Source organism: Chanodichthys erythropterus, chromosome 21 (genome assembly GCF_024489055.1).
Source record: "Chanodichthys erythropterus isolate Z2021 chromosome 21, ASM2448905v1, whole genome shotgun sequence".
Classification (NCBI taxonomy): domain Eukaryota; kingdom Metazoa; phylum Chordata; class Actinopteri; order Cypriniformes; family Xenocyprididae; genus Chanodichthys; species Chanodichthys erythropterus.
Window position 1 is genome coordinate 29545210 of NC_090241.1, and position 23967 is coordinate 29569176.

General features: G+C 35.7%; 1 protein-coding gene across 1 annotated transcript in view; it reads left to right on the forward strand.

Annotated features, from left to right (window-relative positions):
• Window positions 1-23361, forward strand: part of cntn4 (contactin 4) — a 126206-nt gene extending 102845 nt beyond the window's left edge. Inside the window, exons 14-24 of the mRNA XM_067372625.1 lie at window positions 6664-6839; window positions 8460-8580; window positions 8989-9147; window positions 9994-10143; window positions 12436-12506; window positions 13814-14048; window positions 14278-14393; window positions 17468-17654; window positions 17776-17888; window positions 19577-19745; window positions 23270-23361. Coding sequence (XP_067228726.1) covers window positions 6664-6839; window positions 8460-8580; window positions 8989-9147; window positions 9994-10143; window positions 12436-12506; window positions 13814-14048; window positions 14278-14393; window positions 17468-17654; window positions 17776-17888; window positions 19577-19745; window positions 23270-23361 — 1589 coding nt within the window. The remainder of the gene's footprint in view (window positions 1-6663; window positions 6840-8459; window positions 8581-8988; window positions 9148-9993; window positions 10144-12435; window positions 12507-13813; window positions 14049-14277; window positions 14394-17467; window positions 17655-17775; window positions 17889-19576; window positions 19746-23269) is intronic.
• Window positions 23362-23967: the final 606 nt, after the last annotated feature.

Genomic DNA, 23967 nt, shown 5'->3' on the forward strand with positions numbered 1-23967 from the left:
AGGTTGCAGTGGTCAGGCTTTTTGTCAGCTTTCTTTTGGTGCGATTTTGCAGAGGTATTGGAGTGAAGATAAGGAGCCCTGGTCATTTCTAAACTGCTTTTAGAGTGTGCATGAGGAGAGAAAAAAAGGCATTGAGAATGGGGACAGATATATAACAGATTTTAGTATGGTATAGATTTTTTTGTTGAATCATGTCTATTATTTTGTAGGCGCAGTGGTAATCATGCGAATGAAACTTGTGATTTTGTGATCCCGTTCCCTTCTTTTCTCTCCATTGTATAAATAAAAATGGCAAAAAAGGCCAAAATAAAAATGCTAAATCTATATATTTCACTATAAAACACATTTTGGGTTCCTATACAATTTCGAAGTTAATTCATATACATTATGTGGACAGTCAGTTTTCTCTCCAGTGATGTAGTTTGGGTTTTGTCCTATTTTTTGTCTTTTGAGTTTTGTTATTCCCTCTGTGGAACACAATGTTTTGATGGCAGCTTAGAGTTTCTCATAAAACACACTGAATGACTGGAAAACATATAGTTGTTTTATCTAGTTTCATCAGTGCTGCATGAGGGAAAGTTTTGAGGGAAAGTTTTGAGTTTGCTTCAGTTCATATTTTATTGCAGAGGAAAAGCAAGTTGAACATACTTTCTACTTTAAAATTTATATAATTGCATATTTTTATTCCTAATTAGAATTTTACAGAATTTGACAATGTCTGTACCACTCTTGCTAAGGGAATTTCTGTATATTGTCTTGATATGCTGTTGCAACGACATTAATTTGTTAAAAAAAAATAAAAAAAAAGTTAATATAGATGATACATTATTAATATTATTATATATAGTAGTATTTTATTATAGTTTTATATAGTATAGTATATGTAATTAATTTACAGAACTTCTTGTACACATTGCTATCATATAATAGGTGTAACATACCTACAGAAAAATCTTATTTAAAATAAATGACAAGGTCATAGGTGTATTTGCCAATAGTTTGACCTTGTTTGAGTTTGATTTCTTGACACTAGCCTCAACAGGGGCCTGTCGCACAGATTTGCACATTGACTTTGCTCTTTTGCTTTTGTGCCAGATCATTGTGAGCCTCCCAGAACACTTGACCCATATGAGACTGCAAAATTCAAGTAGAAATATTTGAGACAGAAGAATAATGTGTAGTCTGGCTCCACAGTGCTTCTACAGACAATTAAATCATGTTTGGTCATTGTGTAATAGTATCGTTCCGTTCCCATCACCTTCTTTCTGTCACTATGAAGCAGCAATACGGATGGAGCTGCATTAATTCAAGAGTGTGAACACATTTTTGAGGTCATTGACGTTTCTCTTCAAAGCTCCTACAGGAAAGTGATGGGATCGGTCGGAAAGCTTCCACAGATTGCCGCTGTTAACGTATAGGGTCTCGTCTTCTTTCGACAGCTTTAATGACAGACAGTAACCGTAACAAGGTATTATGCAAGAAGGATATCACTCAGATTATGCCGACGAGAGCTTGAGGGCGTCAGGTCTTTTAAACGAGGTTATCTGTGCAATCTGTCACAAATGATGATGGAGTGGGGTAATAAGAGGCATTTTCTCCAGTTCTACAACCTCAACAGTAAGATAGCAGTGTCAGCTTTGCCTTGAATGAATTCTCAGCTTTCACTTCAGAGATTTTTCTGCCACCATTCAGGGCTCTGGTCTGAAGTGCAAATTTGTGGAACAGCGCAACGGCACATTCCCTCTACACCCTCAGTGAGGCGCATTTCATCCATTACAACTATAATAGGAAGTATTAATAGCTTCTCGTTGACTTACAATGGCAATTGTTCACCTGTTCAGTTTAGTCTGATGCTTATTTAAATATAGACCATAGAGGAATCTGCCTTGTTTGTAGACCCCAAGCCACTTCCATGGCAAAGAACAAAGGGAGCCGTGGGACATCCGTCTACTACGAGAGACGGCAAACAATAACCTGAAAATGTTACACTGAGAACAGGATGAAAGTGGTGAAGGTATCAGGGATGAAAAAAAGGTACATTATTCAACCAATCCTCCAACAAGTGCCGTTCCTACAGGAGAAGAGCGAGTAACATGCACACTTCTGGGCTTCAAGGCGCTGCTGTTGAATTCTGAATTAAATTGCCAGGCTAAGAGCTGACAGTAGAATACCAGGCAGTGCCGTATTGTCATCCCATTGTGTGAATCTGACAGACAGTCGGAGAGGGATCTCATCCAAACAATAAAAGAAGCGAGCCTCATCCGACGGCCCCTCATTGTGTTCCGAACAAAACCCATAGCACTGCACCTGTTAGCTTTGCCTTTCCAGTTTGATATCAGTCAAGATGGGAAAGGTTGTTTCATGTGTTGGAGACCTGTAATTCCAGAATCGAATCCTCATACATAGATTGAAGCTTGTGCCGGCTGCTTTCTGCATAAATTTGCACTCGGCTGGGGTATCGTTCACCGTGCTTAATGTAGTTCATTGGACGCTTCAGCGGAACACACACAGCGCCCTCATGAGGCGCAAAAGGGATCTGCAGCGGATTTTTGCTCTCATGCACCTGTTCTACACAAGGCTTCACTCTGAAAGTGGAGGAGCAGGCGTGCTTGTCGTGTTCCCTAGTGAAATGCCACCAGCCTCTGCGCAGACTGAACTGACTTGGAAAGAAAGTGAGCCGGGCGCCGGTCCTGTCGGGACTGGTGGCGTGTTATCTGTTTTTCAGGGAAGTGCATTCTGGGAGAGCAGATGGGACTTTAGTGGCTTAGCAGAGATCAGACAGTGACACATGGTGGAGCTCAGGGATCATTCATGGGTTATTCACCTCTCCGTCCACCCTAGATATTGCCCTGTTAGTTGTTAGCTGTCTGTCATGGAGCTCTAAGCTCTGGATTCTGAAACTTATTTTGACATTTGAGCAATGTTTAAAAAAAAAAAAAGTTTATTTGAAATAATTGCTGTTTGATTTATTGAATTAATCATAATTAAACGCATTATGTTTCTTTGAAAATCCCCCACATTAACAGAACTGAAAGACATTTCTATGGCAGTTGAAATATACACTACTGTTCACTAAGGCTACATTTATTTGATCAAAAATACATTAAAACAGTAATATTAGGGCTGTCGATTTAATGCGTTTATTTAATTAATTAGTTATGGGGGGAAATTTTCAGCACATTTTGAGCGAATCAATGGGGTGAACTAGTGATTCAATGGTTCATTCATAAAGAGAGCCATTTACTTCATTCCTGAATGAATCAGCTGTTTGAATGAAAGAATGACTAAATGACTTAATCATTTAGACATTTACCACCACCTACTGGTAGTTTTAGTTTTCTATTTAGAGTATCATTTCATAAAAAAAAATATTCAAAGAGATATTCAAAGCATGAAATATCGATATCGTGTTAATTTAGGGTGTGACGATATACCGGTATTGAAGATAACCACAATATTTAAAATGAATAGGACGCTTATGATATCATGACATGTAAATACTTCAGCGCCAGTACCTGGTTGAGCTCTGACGCCTGTCAAACAAGAAGAAAACGCAGCGCGCAGCTATTCCGAGCTCGACAGTATGGGAGTTTTTCGGCTCCTTAGACAGCCCAATCCGCAGGATTTGCCTAGCTACAGTCAGTGCGAAGGGTGGCAATACCATCAACCTTTTTACCCAGCTCCATGTCCATCACCCTGCAGATTACGCCATTTTACAGAGAGTAGGTTGCGATTATTTTACTAGTCATGGAATGGGAAATGTTATATTTACCTGTTAACAGCGATTTTCCGTGTTCACATGTTTAAATAAAGGGCGATTATTTTAAGTACCGCGTTTTCTTTACTCGTCTTATTCAGCGTTAAGTAGCTATGCATACAGTTATATGCCCTCAAAATTAAAGATACATGGGCATTTTTTGCCCCAACAATTTTTTTGTCATTATATCATATTATAAGATAGTATAAGGTAGTTGTTTTACAATATCACATGAGCAAAAGTGCCATATGCAATGTTCCTTCAACTTGTTAAATGAACAATGTGAGTTACATTTCAGACTAGTGCTGCAATGACGCGTCAACGTAATCGATTACGTCGACTACGAAAATACGTCGACGTGCATGAAATGCGTCGACGCGTCACATTGTTTACATTCATCTCATGTAATGGTGGCTTCTGCTCCTGGGAATGGAGAAAGTTCTATTCTATCACAAAAACCTAGACCAAGATTATCAAAAGTATGGGTATACTTTAAACAGAGGCCAAATGGTCCTATGTTCCCTTTGCAAAACCAAGATGGCGTACCGCGGCAGCACAACTGCGATGCACGAGCACTAGGGGTGTGACACGAGATTAAAATGTGACGAGATTTCTTGTTGAGATGAAAAGTGGTCTCGTGATATTGCCATGACAGAGTGTTAGGATGATTAGGAAAGAATATGCCACCGCTACGTTTACATTACGCCTCCACTGTCGTTTTGCTTTGTATTTAAATGAAAAACATTTAATTCGGTTGGATAACGGCCGCTGCCGCTCCGTATTCACAGAGTATGCGCCATCGTGAAAGTGAAAGTAAACGCGAGCGTGCATTCAAACGAGGTTTCTGATGAATACAAATATCTCTCAATATGAAAGCTATCTTAGGCTGGGCAGTGTAGTTGTAACCATCTCTTATCTCTGTATCAAAGAAAAAATTGGTCTTATTTGCACTTTGAATATTGAGAGAGTACGATTATGGTTGCACTTATTGTAAAGTGTTACCATAAAAATGAATAAAAGTTTTCTCTTAATCTTATTAAACACAAACAATAAGATTTCATTTGTTAACATTAGTTAATGCACTGTGAACTATAATGAACTAACAATGAATGACTATTTTTATTAACTAACATAAACAAAGATTAATAAATACTGTAGCAAATAAATTGCTCATTGTTAGTTGATGTTGGTTAATACATTAATGTCAATAAATGAGACCTTATTGTAAAGTGTTGCCATTTTTATTTATACTGTTTTTATTTCTATGATCAGTTTGTGGAAAGGAGTTCAGTAAGAGGTCAAAAGTGATAGAAGCTCATAAATCACATGAGAAGTCAGTCAGTTGAAAAAAAATAAATAATAAAAGTTGAAATATTATATTAGAAGTTGTACTTATAATTTTTTGTAAAGTTATCCAAAGGATTTATTAGCTAATCAAAAAAAGAACACTAAATTAATAAAAAATTAATAAAAATAATCGTTAGATTAGTCGACAGAAAAAATAATTGTTAGTTGCAGCTCTATTTCAGACACAGTATTGTTAATATTGTTTGCTTTTTTCTTTATTTCGCCAACGAAAATTTCAAAATGGTGAACAGCAGAACAGCAACAGAAATGTTTTTGTTATTCTGACTGAATCCGCGTTTAGAACGAATGAATCCGAGCTTCGTTCCTGAATGAATCAGTCATTTGAACAAATCGGTTGAATCACTCACTCATTAAGACAGTGACTTGCTGCCACCTACTGGCAGTTTAGTTTCATATTTAAGGGACATTTTAATGAAAAAGTTAAAATTAGAAAAATTTAGTGAAATATTGAATTAAATTTATGTAGACAAATTGTAAATGCTGTGTGAATATATTAATGTCACTTCTCATTCTGTGTCACCTCTGTATTGCAAAGATGGATTTTGTTGATAATGATTTCATTTGATTGGAAACAGCCATAGTGTATAGGCTACTATGCTAGTATTCATTTTTATTTCGTCAGGTCTTAAAAAGCCTTAAATTTGACTTTAAAAAATCTGCAGCAACCCTGAAAGAGAAAAACTAAATAAACAAAGTAAAAATCCCCAAGGATTCTATAAATATCGCGATATATCGATACCGTGATGTTTTTGGCCACAATAACCGTGTTGTGAAAAATCTAATATCGTGACAGCCCTAATTTCTATATATTAATAATAAAAAAAAAAACATTAAAGGTATAGTTCACGCAAAATTGGCATAATTTACTCACCCTTAAGGCCGCTGAAGCCTAAAAGTTAATGTGTAATAAATTCTATGTTGAATCAATTTTTTTTTTTTTCTAAAGCTACTTTTTGTAGTGTCTATTTGATGCTTTTTTCATTTAACACAATAATGACTTAAAATTTTCTTTTTGGGGGTAATTTATCAGCCAAGTTTGATGTGCGATTAATTTGCGATCCATATCGTGCTATTAATTATATTAAAAATTTGAATTGCCTGACAGTAATATTATTACAATTTATACTTTTTTTATACCTGTGATGCAAAGCTGAATCATTACTCCAGTCTCCAGTGTCACGTCCTTCAGAAACCATTCTAAAACACTTGTTCATGTTCATGTTCACTTGTATACTTTTTTCAGGATTATTTGATGAATAAAAGATATAAAAGAATATAATTTATTTGAAATAAAAACATTTTGTAACAATCTAATTGTCTTTACTGTCACCTTTGACCAATTGAATGCATCCTTGCTGTATAAAAGTATCAATTTCTTAAAGAACAAAATGACCTTATGACCCTAAACTTACATTACAGTATAGTACAACTACAATATATTGATGCTTGAGATGTTGCTTGAGACGTCAATGCTTGTTTTAGTTCCATAATGGTACATTTTGAAACTTATGTGTAACCATTAATATATTGTTTTCCAGAGCCAACGGTCATTACAACTGCTCCCAACACGCTGGACGTGACCGTCGGCGAGAGCATCATTCTTCCATGCCAGGTGTCCTACGACACCTCATTGGAGCTCAAGTTCACATGGTTCTTCAACGAGCAGCTCATCCACTTCGGCAGCCATGGAGGATACTTTGAAAAAGTTGGCGGAGTAAGAACAACACAATTAAAAATACCCATATGAATAAACCAGTGGTTTATTCATATCGCAGCCAAACGTTGCTGATAATACTGGGATTACCAAGATAAACTATATACATCTTAGCTGGTCATGTGATCTCAACATGGCAGCCACCATGTGGAGTGACCACCCTTGTGTAGAATAATATATATAAATATACTTTTTAAAATACTTTTTAAAAAATATTAAGAATTAATGCTGTCTACTAGCTGGACACTTCACATACATAAATGCAAATTTATATAACTGTAATTGGTTACATTGTACTATATGTATATGTATTCATATCAAGTACTTTCAACTGAATTGTTGGGGGAAAAAAATCACATTAATTCTTTCATTAAATTCCACAGTTTTGAGTTTGTGAATTTATGATAAGAGATTTTCCCATTATGTGTGCAGGCACTGACAACCCATTCTGTATTAATCTAGAACATAATTAAGCTTCCCACTCAGTGATATAAATTACAGCACTTGTACAGTCACATGCGTTTCTTTTCATTAAAAGTTCATGATATTTTTTTTTTCCTTTCCTTTTGGGGGTGAGAGGCTGATCGCTTTTCTCGTCATCTAGTTCAACGTCATCTGTAGAGGCACCTCGTCGCCAAAGAAACAAGCAATGGAGAACTTTCTAGATGGAAGTGCTCTATTTTAAGAGCAATATCTGACACTCTTATATTATTTTGCCTGATTACTATGATTTAATATGAGTGATGTATCTTAATAGCAGCACTTTCAGTGACGAATGTAGGGAAAGTATATACCATGGATAAGGGAAAAATTTTAATTCCACAAACCCTACCTTTGCTTAAGTCAATTAAATCCTTCTAAGTACTCATAGAGAAAAAAAAAAGTCCAAAGCAAAAAACAGCCAGATTTCTGATTCGCCTTATACTCTGGTCCACTTTGTAGCTATTTCTGAGCAAAACCTGCCCACCTAGACATAAGAGTTTTTGTTTGACCTACATGTTTTGCATGTCATTTAAGACAGAAAGCCTTACAGAAAGCTGGAAAAAAAAGCAAAAAAATGTGTCATCAGAATTTCTGTGCATCCAAAAGTTCATCAAATATATGTACTACTGTTCAAAAGTTTGGGGTCAGTAAGATTTTATTTGAAAGAAATTAATACTTTTATACAACAAGAATGCATTACATTGAACAAAAGTGACAGTAAAGACATTTATAATGTTACAAAAGATTTTTTATTTCAAATAAATGTTTTAAACTTTAAATCCATTAATAATAAGAAGTAATGTTTCTTGAGCACTAAATTATCATATTACAATGATTTCTGAAGGATCATGTGACTGAAGACTGGAGTAATCATGCTGAAAATTAAGCTTTGCATCACAGGAATAAATTAAATTAAATTAATTTCACAATATTACTGTTTTTGCTGAATTTTTGTGATCAAATAAATGCAGCCTTAGTGTAGATTAGAGACTTGTTTCAAAAACATTTTTGAACAGTATAATGTAAGTACATATAAATAAAAAAAATTAAAAAAACAAAGCTTAAATTAAGTTACATAAAAACATTTAAATACCCAATCTGTAACTAATTACCATATCTTTGATCTTTCTGTTTTAGCAGCACTCAGCAGGTGACATCATGATCCGGAACATTCAGCTGAGGCATGCTGGGAAGTACACATGTGCTGTACAGACCAAGGTGGACAGCAGCTCCATTGCAACTGACCTGATTGTCAGAGGTGAAAATGCTGTGAAACCCATATAACACTTGCATGTGGTATATATCTTATCTTACACACATATATAGAACATCATCTACTTTTGCACACTGGAGCTAGTGAATATTAAATATATATCATGAAGACTAACTAGATAAAGTGTTACAGATTGTTAAACAAGCCCTTGAAGCATTGCAAATATTTACCAATTGGATGAAAATATGATGCTGGTTTTCCTGCTATAGCAAAAAAATACCCATAAAAAATGAGACATAATCTAATTAGAGCTTTTAAGTCAGTGAAAACATGAAGCTCAGATTTAACCAACTGCACTGCTGTGCTTTAGGCGGCTGTTTATGTGCAACCTACAAGCGTGACATGTCTGTGTGTGTGTGTGTTTCTGGTTTGCATGGCTGTCTTCTGTCTCAGGTCCCCCCGGCCCCCCTACCAGCATCCATGTGGAAGAAATCACAGATACCACTGCCACTCTCTCCTGGAGGCCTGGTCCTGATAATCACAGTCCAATTACTGCCTACACCATCCAGGCTAGAACCCCTTTCTCCCTCGGCTGGCAAGCTGTTAGCACAGGTGGGGCTTCTAACCAGCCTTCACTGATCAAAACATTTGCTGCATAGTTTCCTTTTTCGTCCCCCTGCTTTTTCCTCTCCTATTATGTACTGAGATTTTCACCTTTTTTTTTTTTTTTTTTTTATGATGCTTGTTTGTGCTTTTTTAGGCCTTGCTAAAGTGACTGGTTTTACCACATGTAGTTTTGCTTTCTCTGTAGCTTGAACAACAATCCAAAAGGAGATGTTTTGCTAAATGTTGAGACTCCTTTTTTCTATAGAATGAAAGTAAAATGTATCCATGGGCTGTATGAATGTATATACACACACACAAACTAAACTACTGTTCAAAAGTCCCCGTAGGACTGGCCGAGATTAAGCTGTTCTCTACGGGTATATGAACGCTGAATGGCCGCTGGAGCTAACATCTGCGAAAGCCTCTAAACAAATTGTAAAATAGGCACTATGTTTATATATGACTCACATATTTCAGGTCTAAATAACTACATTCTCGCCTAAAAGATTGCACGGCTCTCAGCCAATCAGATTCGAGAACCAGAAAGAACTGTTGTATAAATTGATATAATACAATATAACACAAAAATGCATGTATTAATCTGCATTATATCCCTTGACCACTTTACTCTTGATTGTACTGTATAATTTGAACTGTAGGGTGTTATTTTTATCTCAGCTTTCACAGCACCTGTCGATAAGCCCAGTTTTTGTATCTTACCTACGGAGCCTATTATCTCACTGAGCCGAAGAGACCCGTGCTGTGCGTCTTGTTTGTGTGAGTGCGCGGGGGGCCGCGCTGGCTCACGAGGGGGCTCGTCTCACAGTATGTGTGTGTTCTGTTTTGTTCCAGTGCCGGAGGTGGTGCGGGGCACGCATCTGACTGCTACAGTAATCGAGCTTAACCCCTGGGTGGAGTATGAGTTCAGAGTTTTGGCAAGCAATGCAGTGGGCACAGGAGAGCCCAGCAAACCATCGAAGAAAGCCAGGACGAAAGAAACAGGTGAGTGCTTCAGACACATTAGTCTGTATGTGCCGCTTTCAATTAGTGTCCTGCGGTGTGACTCGCTATCTTCCGTTACTTGAGTTAAAGGAGGGACCAAAGATATATCTAAGGACCAGAATATTATAGAGGCTTGGAGGTGGCCACTTTTGACTTGAGCCAGAGAGTAAACACCCTAGCAAAATGCTACTAAACACTTTAGAAACCCCATAGCAATATGCTGCAATGCTTGAGCATCCTGGCGGTTCATTTTGCATGCAGACACCACTCACATTTCTTCAGAAAATGTAGAAATTTAGTTATACATGCAGCTTTATGGGCTAATATAAATTACATAAAGGCTAAAATGGAGTATTCTCACACATCAATGCCATTTCAGTAACTGTAAAATGCAAAAAGGTGATTAAAAATGGTGTATATAGTTACATGGTAGATATATATATATATATATATATATATATATATATATATATATATATATATATATATATATATATATATATATATATATATATATATATATATATACAGTACAGTACAGTACAGTACAAAAGTTTGGAACCACTAAGATTTTTAATGTTTTTAAAAGAAGTTTCGTCTGCTCACCAAGGCTACATTTATTTAATTAAAAATACAGTAAAAACAGTAATATTGTGAAATGTTATTACAATTTAAAATAACTGTGTACTATTTAAATATATTTGACAAAGTAATTTATTCCTGTGATGCAAAGCTGAATTTTCAGCATCGTTACTCCAGTCTTCAGTGTCACATGATCCTTCAGAAATCATTCTAATATGCTGATCTGCTGCTCAAGAAACATTTATGATTATTTTCAATGTTGAAAACAGTTGTGTACTTTTTTTTCAGGATTCCTTGATGAATAGAAAGTTCAAAAGAACAGCATTTATCTGAAATACAAAGCTTCTGTAGCATTATACACTACTGTTCAAAAGTTTGGGGTCAGTAAGAATTGTTATTTTTATTTTTTTGAAAAGAAATTAAAGAAATGAATACTTTTATTCAGCAAGGATGCATTAAATCAATCAAAAGTGGCAGTAAAGACATTTATAATGTTACAAAAGATTAGATTTCAGATAAACACTGTTCTTTTGAACTTTCTATTCATCAAATAATCCTGAAAAAAAATATTGTACACAAATATTTTGGACAATTGTACACATCAAATGTTTCTTGAGCAGCAGATCAGCATATTAGAATGATTTCTGAAGGATCATGTGACACTGAAGACTGGAGTAAAATGATGCTGAAAATTAAGCTTTGCATCAGATGAATAAATTACTTTGTGAAATATATTCAAATAGTACACAGTTATTTTATTTTAAATTTCACAGTATTACTGTTTTTAATTAAATAAATGTAGCCTTGGTGAGCAGACAAAACTTCTTTTAAAAGCATTAAAAATCTTAGTGGTTCCAAACTTTTGGACTGTACTGTATGTATATATACAGCTATGGAAAAAATTAAGAGATTTCTGATCTTGGAGTGGTCTCTTAATTTTTTCCATAGCTGTATATATATATATATATATATAATATATATTTATATATGTACCGTTCAAATTGATAATTTTTTTTAAACTTTTTTTTTAAGTTTCTTATGCTCAATAGGGCTGTATTTATTTGATCAAAAATACACTTAAATGGGAAATATTATTTAAAATTTAAAATAATTATTTTCTGTTTTAATATATTTTAAAATGTAATTTATCCCAAGGTTGAATTTTCAGCATCATTACTCCAGTCTTCAGTGTCACATGATTCTTCAGAAATCATTCTAGTGTGCTGATTTTGTGCTCAATAAACTTTTATTACTATTATTATTATTATTATTATTATTATCAATATTGTGCTGCTTAATATTTTTGTGGAAACCGTGATAATTTTTTTTTTGTTTTTTGAATTCTTTAATGAATAGAAAGTTTGAAAAGAACAGCATTTATTTGAAATACAATTCCTTTCACTTTAGATCAGCTGAATGTATCATTGCTGAATTAATTTTTTTTTTTAAAAACATGCTAGTGCAGATATTTAAAATTATAGTGTAGTTAACTAAAATTATATCAGTTTTTATTTTCAGCTCACAGTTGAACTTTTAAATCATACAGTTAAAATGGTCTAGCATCTAAAAATATAAACATGTCCTTATAAATTTTTTTTTAAGCTCAAATCATGTCCTTGTTATTTCTTGAACTTTCAAAGCAAATGCAAAATCTGAAGTCTTAAATGGCCACACCTGAGCCAGACTGAGTAAATCTTTTCCTTCCTCCAGTTCCCAAGGTCACCCCAGCCAACGTGAGCGGAGGAGGTGGCAGTCGATCAGAGTTAGTCATCACTTGGGAGGTAAGATGGCCAGTGCACTTCACTCGCCCGTTTCTGTGTGTGTGTGTTTCTTTCCCTTAGTGAGTCCTTTGTATACAGTCTTCTTTTGCAAGCTGGCTAGACACCATTGTTCCCTTTATTTGAGGTTTTCATTAATCATAGTAAAGTGGATACACATAACACTTCATTTTCTGTAAAAGCTGCGCAGCAATAACTGCCGCTGTCATACAGGAGAAGCAGCAAAGATAATTAAATGGAGTTACCCTCGAATTTTGCAAGGAACTTTTCAAAGATTATCTTCTCTCTTTCTGTATCTCCTTTCATGAGACATCTTCTATTGTTCTGGTTTGAGAGTCAGCTGGTATTATCTATTGAGCTGGAAGTTTGTCACAGGGAACTTAAAACTTCAGTTTGAGAGATTCACTTTGTATCTATATATAAGTATATATATAAAATAAGTATATAAATGATATTTCTTTATTAGACTGAACTATTTTTATCAATATTGAAATGTATGTAGCTTTGTCAGATAGATAGATAGATAGATAGATAGATAGATAGATAGATAGATAGATAGATAGATAGATAGATAGATAGATAGATAGATAGATAGATAGATAGATAGATAGATAGATAGATAGATAGATAGATTGGCAGGCCTTTCTATGGCAAATTGTTATTTTCACAGCAGACACTGGAGTGAGCGCTTGATTACAGGTGCATTTTTATTTAGCCATTAAGCTCTCCCGCGCAAGTGTGTGAGCGTGAAAACATAATCTCCCTCTTCTTTGAGTCACATGCCATGGTTTCGGACTAATGGATGCTATTTTCCGGTGGTCTCACCGTTACCGCACCGCATTACTGCACGGTCAGTGGCAGACCGATACCTCAAACAAAAACCACCATGATATCATTACCTGGCAAAACGATTTTCTGGGAGATGGAATCCCTCTCTCGCTGAAGAGGCCGAGATGACAGCTATTGCCTCAGACCGCGCCACGGCAGAGATTAGCACGAATGCGCCGTCTGATGCCTGACAGGTGTCAGGGAAGTCATACATCCTGCTGTCTCCACAGCCAAAATATAAGAGATGGGTTTGTGCGTGAACTCTTGAGTTAAGAGAAAACACCTTACAAACAAGTGTCATGGTTGTAAAATTCTATGACATTACCATGGTACGTGCCCAAAAAACATGGTTGTTTTTTTTCTGTGGTGTACATAAGGAGAAGTATAAAAGGATAATCTACTGGACAGGGTATTATAATAAAGGGAATGTACTGTATTATAGATATATGTGTTTTAATTGTGGGTGTGTGTCTGTTTTGCAGCCCGTTCCTGAAGAGCTCCAGAACGGAGGAGGGTTTGGATACGTCGTTGCTTTCCGGCCCTTTGGCGCCACCGGGTGGATGCAGGCGGCAGTTCCCTCTCCTGAAGCCTCCAAATACGTCTTCAAAAACGAGACCATCTTACCCTTCTCCCCGTTCCAAGTCAAAGTGGGGGTGTACAATAACAAGGGGGAAGGACCTTTTGGACCCGTGGTCAACATCTACTCTGCTGAGGAGGGTCAGTCACATTAACCGTTGCGTGTAACAGAGAAATTAAAGTCAAATGTACCTTTTGACATTTCGCTGTGGAACGCTTAGCAGGCAGTTAATAGGAGCCAAGTTAACTGAAGTGTGTTGTGCCAGAACCCATTAATCATGGCCAGTCTTGTTTTTCAAAAAGAGTTGGACTTTTACAGACATTTGTTGAATAAAATGGTCTAATCGAAGAATTTCTCCTTCGGATTCAGAGCCTGGAAGGGCACCCAGTCGACTCAGAGCCAAAAGTCTTTCAGCGTTTGACGTTGAAGTGTCCTGGAAAGCCCTTCCCTGGAGCACGAGCAAGAAACGCGTTCTCGGCTATGAGGTATACTAAACACTTTCACATTAAAGTTACTTTTTTTTTTTTTTTTGGTACATAAAATATTTTATTGTTATAATTATTTGATAAAGATTTTTCAAAACTTTAAATATTAAAATTGAGTTCAATGAACTTGAATAAAACTTAAAAGTGTGTACTTTTAAACAATAAAACCCAATATCTAAGTAATTGTTTTTATTACTAAGCTGTTTAACAAAATACTTCCCTTGAGGGTGAGTAAGTGATGACAGAATTTTCATTTTTGGGTGAACTTTAAAGATTGACACAGTTTTCATTTGTAAACTAAATTAATTAAAAATGATACAACTTAGAAGTATTGATTTATGATAATTTTTGATAATTGATTTATGATAATTTATGATAATTGATAATTGATATATAAATTGATATATAAAATGCAATATGCAAATACACTACTATTCAAAGGGTTTTTTTACTTTGAAAGAAATGTTTATTTTTATTCAGCAAGGACACATTAAATTGTGTAAAAATGACAGTAAAGACATTTATAGTGATACAAAAAAAAATTCAAATTGATGTTGTTCTTTATATATATATTTTTTTTAGGTAAATAGAAAGTTCATTATATATATATATATATATATATATATATATATATATACATATACACATACACAGGTGCTGGTCATATAATTAGAATATCATCAAAAAGTTGATTTATTTCACTAATTCCATTCAAAAAGTGAAACTTGTATATTATATTCATTCATTACACACAGACTGATATATTTCAAATGTTTATTTCTTTTAATTTTGATGATTATAACTGACAACTAAGGAAAATCCCAAATTCAGTATCTCAGAAAATTAGAATATTACTTAAGACCAATACAAAGAAAGGATTTTTAGAAATCTTGGCCAACTGAAAAGTATGAACATGAAAAGTATGAGCATGTACAGCACTCAATACTTAGTTGGGGCTCCTTTTGCCTGAATTACTGCAGCAATGCGGTGTGGCATGGAGTCGATCAGTCTGTGGCACTGCTCAGGTGTTATGAGAGCCCAGGTTGCTCTGATAGTGGCCTTCAGCTCTTCTGCATTGTTGGGTCTGGCATATCGCATCTTCCTCTTCACAATACCCCATAGATTTTCTATGTGGTTAAGGTCAGGCGAGTTTGCTGGCCAATTAAGAACAGGGATACCATGGTCCTTAAACCAGGTACTGGTAGCTTTGGCACTGTGTGCAGGTGCCAAGTCCTGTTGGAAAATGAAATCTGCATCTCCATAAAGTTGGTCAGCAGCAGGGAGCATGAAGTGCTCTAAAACTTCCTGGTATATGGTTGCGTTGACCTTGGACCTCAGAAAACACAGTGGACCAATACCAGCAGATGACATGGCACCCCAAACCATCACTGACTGTGGAAACTTTACACTGGACCTCAAGCAACGTGGATTGTGTGCCTCTCCTCTCTTCCTCCAGACTCTGGGACCCTGATTTCCAAAGGAAATGCAAAATTTACTTTCATCAGAGAACATAACTTTGGACCACTCAGCAGCAGTCCAGTCCTTTTTGTCTTTAGCCCAGGCAAGACACTTCTGACGCTGTCTGTTGTTCAAGAGTGGCTTGACACAAGGAATGCGACAGCTGAGACCCATGTTTTGCATATGTCTGTGCGTAGTGGTTCTTGAAGCACTGACTCCAGCTGCAGTCCACTCTTTGTGAATCTCCGCCACATTTTTGAATGGGTTTTGTTTCACAATCCTCTCCAGGGTGCGGTTATCCCTAATGCTTGTACACTTTTTTTCTACCACATCTTTTCCTTCCCTTCGCCTCTCTATTAATGTGCTTGGACACAGAGCTCTGTGAACAGCCATCCTCTTTTGCAATGATCTTTTGTGTCTTGCCCTCCTTGTGCAAGGTGTAAATGGTCATCTTTTGGACAACTGTCAAGTCAGCAGTCTTCCCCATGATTGTGTAGCCTACAGAACTAGACTGAGAAACCATTTAAAGGCCTTTGCAGGTGTTTTGAGTTAATTAGCTGATTAGAGTGTGGCACCAGGTGTCTTCAATATTGAACCTTTTCACAATATTCTAATTTTCTGAGATACTGAATTTGGGATTTTCCTTAGTTGTCAGTGATAATCATCAAAATTAAAAGAAATAAACATTTGAAATATATAAGTGTGTAATGAATGAATATAATATACAAGTTTCACTTTTTTAATGGAATTAGTGAAATAAATCAACTTTTTGATCATATTCGAATTATATGACCAGCACCTGTGTGTGTGTGTATATATATATATATATATATATATATATATATATATATATATATATATATATATATATATATATATATATATATATATATATATATATACGTTTTCACAAAAATATTAAACAGCACAACTGTTTTCAACATTGATAGTAATAAACATTAAAATGATTTCTGGAGGAACGTGTGACCCTGAAGACTGGAGTAATGATGCTGAAATTTCAGCTTTGCCATCACAGGAATAACTTACATTTTAAAATATATTATAATAGAAAACTCCCAGAGTACTGTCGCAGCACTCTGTAGATCTTACAATGTGGGCTACTTATTTAATTTGGTAGTAAAATCATTTTTGAGGTTGTAATATTGTAACCAACTCCTAGTAAGTGGTGTGGTTTTAGTCATTTTTTAACTTTGTTGTAAGTTGCTTTGGTAAGTCATCTACAAAGATTGTAAATATAAAGCACTGAGACCTTTTTGTCCTCTGCTAACAGTTGTGGAACAAATACAAATTAGGTTTGTACCATCATCCATCTCTGACTCTTCAGCTGGGACTGTCCAGAGACTTTGGGATGGAAAAAGAAAATCAGTCAACCTGACAGTTGGGAAATGTTGCATATGATGTTTTTCCAATGACAGGTTCATTTCAATACTGCCACACTTCAGTGGCTGAGTAACCAAAGTACCTGTTAGCAGATTTGCTTTCAGAAAATTTCAGAAAATTCTAAATGAATTCTTTCTTCCACTAGTTTTAATGATATTGGACCAAGTTTAATTAAAGTTTAATGTTGAGCGGTTCTGTTTTGTCTTTCCCTGTAGTTGAGATACTGGGAGAAGAATGGCAAAGAAGATACAGCTAGTGTGCTAAGGACAGTAGGAAACCGGACAATAGCCATTATTCAGGGCTTAAAAGGAAGTAGCACTTACTATATAACGGTGAGAGCCTACAATACAGCAGGAACAGGACCACCTAGTCCAGCGGTTAACGTTACCACCAAAAAGCCCCGTAAGTAACTTTATTTTATTTATTTTTTTCAATTGAAGGGGATGTTACTGAATGATTGAAGGGTAGTAACACTTGTTGTATTAGATTATTGTCTGTTTGATTTGTGTCTGTCTTCATCCAGCCCCCAGCCAGCCACCCTCAAAAGTCATGTGGAATACATCAAACTCAAAGATTATTCTCAACTGGGAACAGGTGAAACCTCTTGAGAATGAATCAGAGGTCATGGGATATAAGGTATGCTCTATCTTCTTGCAAAACTGTAAAACTATTTGTGTATGTCCGCTGTGTATCATGTGTAACAACAGCCTTTAGCCCTAAAGTCACCATGAAACTAAAATTGCAATAATCTTTTCTTCCCCATTGTGACCTATATCCAAGTGAAATGCCTTATCAAGCAAGAAAAAATGTAGGGTGGGACATAATTTTGTCCAACAGGAATTGATTGGATCGCATGTGAGTGACAGGTTGTACCGCCCTCGTGCAGTAAACACATCATCAGAGAAGAGAAGCCAGTATAAGAGAGAGGGGAAGATATTTTGATTAAAGATTACAATGAATAATGATGTGCACGGATAAATCTGCAGTATTCCATAAAAAAATAAGAATTGTCAATTTTGATTTCATGGTAACTTGAACTACATTCACAATGTGACACAGCACATTATTGCTCAATGATTAAATAGCTTTCAGTGTATTAGCACCACCAAATACTCTGATATGTGCATGACATCGACTCCAAAGCCTCTATAGGTTTGTTTGTATAGTTTGATGTCGTTTCATAGCTGAAAATCCTGGTGTATGTAGCTTCATAGGATCAGTTATTGCTGTTGAATAATTCATGCCAGATATTCACTCCAAATATCTGCGTTTTATGTAAAAGGGCATTTTTTTCCCTCATAGCTTGAGTTTAAGTGTTTGGAATACAGTGAATGTAGAATAAATAATGTTTGCATTAACAGTTCATTTAATATTGCTAACATATAATATTAAATTAGCCTTCATGCATGTATATTTCATCATCAGCCAATAAAATTACATATCGGTCTGATCAGTCATGGGGAAAGTTTCTTTTAAAACGAATGTGTTGCAATAATGTGTTACTGCCTTAAAAAGTAACTAATTGTGTTAGTTACTTTTAATGGAAAGTTATGTGTTATGTTACTTTTGTGTTACTTTCTCTCACCTGGGCTGTGATTGCTTGTTTGTTTTTTAATAACAAAAAACCTAAAAGTTCTATTTTTGGCAAATGTAAAAGGCCATTTCACACCAAAAGTGAAATGAATAAGCCTCAGGCTGAAGGAAATGTAAATTCACACCTGTACAGTAGAGGGCGCAGCTCACCGATTTCTCTCAACATGGGGACAGGAGAGCTGTCAATCAATAAATAGGAAAACAAATTAACTTGCATTACTTATTTGAAGAAGCTACTCAGATATGTTTTTGTAAATTTAAAATAGGGCTGCAACGATTAATCTCGATTAAAAGTCTGTGTTTACGTAATATATATGTGTGTGTTCTGTGTATAATAATTATGTATATATAAATACACACACATATACAGGTATAAAGTTTAGAAATATATGCATGTATTATAAATATATATATTTATATATATTTTATATTACATATAAACAAATATTTTATATATAAATATAACATTTTTCTTAAATATATACATGAATGTGTGTGTATTTATATAAACATAATTATTATACACAGAACACACCCATATATATTACGTAAACACAGACTTTTATTTTGCAAACGATTAATCGTTGCAGCCCTAATTTAAAAGTAATGCGTTCCTTTACTAGTTACTTGAAAAAAAGTAAATGTTACTTGTATACGTTATCCCCAATACTGGGTATGATATGATGTGGGACCATGTAATTGGAGGTAATTGTTTTGGAATGGTTCTGTAGGTATTGTACAAGCGGAACGGAGTCAGCAGGCCCAACATTATGGAGACTAACACCACGTCAGTGGAGCTCTCACTGCCCATAGATGAGGAGTACTTCATCCAGATCAAGTCTTTTGGAGAAGGAGGGGAAGGCAGCAGCAGCACACAGATCACCATTCCCAGAATAGCAGGTAGATCATCCTATGCTGAGTGACTTATTTTTTTATGCTAAATTTTATTTAAGAGGAAAAACTTTGAAGCTTACAATTTTATAAATAAATAAAATACATTATAAATAGATATAGTAATTTAGTAATATAATATGTAAGGGATAATATACACTCAGCCTGTTATTATGACATTAAGCTCAACAGGGCGATCAGACTTGAATCAGCCTGAAGGGGTTTATTTTGCACTAATTACCGACTGACTCTACATTATCCTGCTGATTACATGACTACTCACCAAATAAATTAATAAATGTGCATGAAATATTAGGAAATTTAAATGGTTTTTCTATGTGAGCAGAAAAACACCAAGGAATATGAGAAATATGAAATGCACTACTGTTCAAAAGTTTGGGTCAGTACGATTTTTCAGTCCTTTCTCACCAAGGATTCATTTATGTGATCAAAAATACAGTAAAACTGTAATATTGTGAAATATTATTACAATTAAAAAAGTTTTGGTAACACTTTACAATAAGGTTCATTTGTTCACATTAGTTAATGTATTAACTAACATGAACTAACCATGAGCAATACATTTGTTACTGTATTTGTTAATCTTTGAAACCCTATTGTAATTGTTACATTTTCCAAGGATCAGCATTCTCCCCTTAAAGTGATTAGGCAGACCATACCGTAAGCTTTCTGTAGTATTCACACCATCTACAACGTCACCAAGGCTCACCCTGATAGGCCTCACGGGGCGCTACAGCGGTCAAAAGTACAAAATGGCTCATAACTCCTGAAACATTAAGCGTAGGCTCAAGTGTCTTATATCATTTTGTCTCAAGATGGACGAAACAGACAGAACCAAACCAGTGCAGCAACATTCTCTGGAGTCTGGTTGTCAATAGTTATCAAAAAAAAGTTAAGGTCATGGGATGACCTCAATTCTAATTCACAGTCTCCAAGGGCTGTCAAAACATTCAAAGTGGGTATTAGCCACTTTTATTAAAATGGCTATAACTCGTGAACAGAATGAGATATTTTCACCAAACTCAGCACACCTATGCAAGAGCTCATTCTGTGGTCGCGTGAAATCAGCCAATGAAGTTTGAGCAGCTATCAGACAAGGTTAATGAGGGCTGATTCAGAACGAAACTCACTGGGCCTGTTTGACACACAGCCCTAGAGGCCTGTGAGAAATTTGAAAGAAATCGGCCACCAGGGGTGCCTTCACGTTTTTCACGTGCGCAAACAATTTTGTATTGCGCTATTTTTCACACTCGCCCACGAAATTTGTACCACATGGTAGAACTGCTCACTCTGAGGAACTTTGCCTCTAGGACCGCCTCTGTCAATCAAATCGTTCATTAAATATTAGAGATTATTTCAAAAACCAACTTTGGCTAACAAGTCCTAGGTTTTTGGCTCAACCTTGATAACTGTTAAAACACTTTAAAGCCCATATATTTCCTATGGTAAATTGCCTGTACAAGTTGTAAATGTTGTTTTCCATGTATGATCGAGATGATTACAGGCTTGCTAAATAAAACAACGTATTTTTAAAGCATGTGCTTAAAGGCCTTATAGGTTAGTTCACCCAAAAATGAAAATTCTGTCATTAATTTCTCACCCTCATGTCGTTCCACATCTGTAAGACCTTTGTTTATCTTCAGAACAAAAATTAAGATATTTTTGATAAAATCCGATGGCTCAGTGAGTCCTGCATTGTCAGCAAGATAATTAACACTTTCAAATGGCCAGAAAGGTAATAAAAACATATTTACAACAGTTCATGTGACTACAGTGGTTCAACCTTAATATTATGAAGTGAAGAGAATACTTTTAGTGCGCCAAAAAAAACAAAATAATGATTTTATTCAGCAGTATCTATTGATGGGCGATTTCAAAACACTTCTTCATGAAGTTTCAAAGCTTGAATCAAACTGCCAAAGTCACGGCCCCCAGTGGTGAACCATTGAAATTTCGAAACATTTGTTCAGTGTTCAATGTTGAACCACTGATTCGAAACAAAAGATTTGTTAAGCTTTGGAGCATCATGAAGCAGTGTTTTGAAATCGTCCATCACGAGATATTGTTGAATAAAGTCATTATTTTGTTTTTTTTGGTGCACAAATAGTATTCTCGTCGCTTCATAACATTAAAGGGTTAGTTCACCCAAAAATGAAAATTATGTCATTAATGACTCACCCTCATGTCGTTCCAAACCCGTAAGACCTCCGTTCATCTTCGGAACACAGTTTAAGATATTTTAGATTTAGTCCACGAGCTTTCTGTCCCTCCATTGAAAATGTATGTACAGTATACTGTCCATGTCCAGAAAGGTAATAAAAACATCATCAAAGTAGTCCATGTGACATCAGTGGGTTAGTTAGAATTTGTTGAAGCACCAAAAATACATTTTGGTCCAAAAATAACAAAAACCACGACTTTATTCAGCATTGTCTTCTCTTCCGGAATCCTTTCCATTGAATCCTTTCATCTGTCGGCGTTGGTAATGCACTTTTACGTTGTTGTTTTTGGCGATCAAGACATCCGCGACATGCACACTTGCTCACCATTTTAAAAAATATAGCAGTACCAAAATACAAACAATGTAGAATAGCTTGAATACAGCGTGCGTCTCCCTCAGACTGTAAACGAAGCTCGGGCGCACCGGATAACACGTCAGCAGCGTCACTGCGGAGTCGTGAACCCGGATTGAAAACAGACCCGGAAGAGAAGACAATGCTGAATAAAGTCGTAGTTTTTGTTATTTTTGGACCAAAATGTATTTTCGAAGCTTCAAAAACTTCTAACTAACCCACTGATGTCACATGGACTACTTTGATGATGTTTTTATTACCTTTCTGGACATGAACAGTATACCGTACAAACATTTTCAATGGAGGGACAGAAAGCTCTTGAACTAAATCTAAAATATCTTAAACTGTGTTCCGAAGATGAACGGAGGTCTTACGGGTTTGGAAAGACATGAGGGTGAGTCATTAATGACATCATTTTAATTTTTGTGTGAACTAACCCTTTAAGGTTGAACCACATTCATAGTCACATGATCTGTTTTAAATACGTCTTTAGTAGCTTTCAGGGCATTGAAAGTGTTACTTATCTTGCTGTCATTGGAGGCCTCGCTGAGCCATCGGATTTTATCAAAAATATCTTAATTTGTGTTCCGAAGTTTTTGTAAATGACTTTGTCACTTTCGATCAATTTCATGTGTCCTCGCTGAATAATAAATCTTACTGACCCTAAACTTTTGAACCACAGTGTATGCAGGAAATCAGCTGGGGACAACAGTCATTTTGTCCTCAATAACAGCTGCCTGTAATATACAAAAATATAATAACATTTATAATATAAAGCGAGTTCCTATAAATTATTGTTCTGAAGCTCTTCACCTTTTAAACTCCAGTTACTCATTTGAAGTGACAGTAATGTATTGACTGTGATTGTAAATCACACACTTGTATGTTTTAGCACTTAACCGTTTTATCTTATTCATTCAGTGATTTATTCTCTCTCAGGTCCCAATGCCATCGCCTCGGCTTCCAGCGTCTCCACTCTCTCGGCTCTCAGTACAATAGCTCTCTCCCTCACAGCCCGCACATCTTTATGACAGAACACAGCGCGGGCCGCTGACTTCAGACCACACGTTCTTCCTTGAGGAGACTCTGAGAAAAGTGACTCAGACAGATCGATGAAAACCCATTCATACAAACCAGAGGACATACGTGAACGATAATAGTGGGATGAAGAGGAAAAGATTTTTTTTTTAAAAACGGGTGTGTTGTTGGCTAGCCAATTCAAAAGAGATTGAAGGCTGACGGGATTGAATTTGATGTTACCAAAGCAGCTTAAAAAAAAAAAAAACTAATTGAGGAAAATGTCACATGCTTCTTTTGTATGTACGACATATCTAGCTTTTTCCTTTTTGTTTGATCCAGTCGGTCTGTCTGTTCCTATTACAGTACGCAGAGTGTGTAGGAACCGCTTTAGATGCATGTCATGTACAATGTTTTGTAAGAGAATGCAGGTGTCTGAAACGTAATCATTTAGAGCAAGACATATTTGGCTGAAAACCAACTAATCATCATAAAATGAGGTGACGATCACATGGTGACGGTTACATGTGCTTACAAGCAAAGAATCTCCAAGGACTTCTTACTGTTTACGACACAGGAATACTTGCACTGAAATCGCGTCTGGAAGAAAGTAAACAACA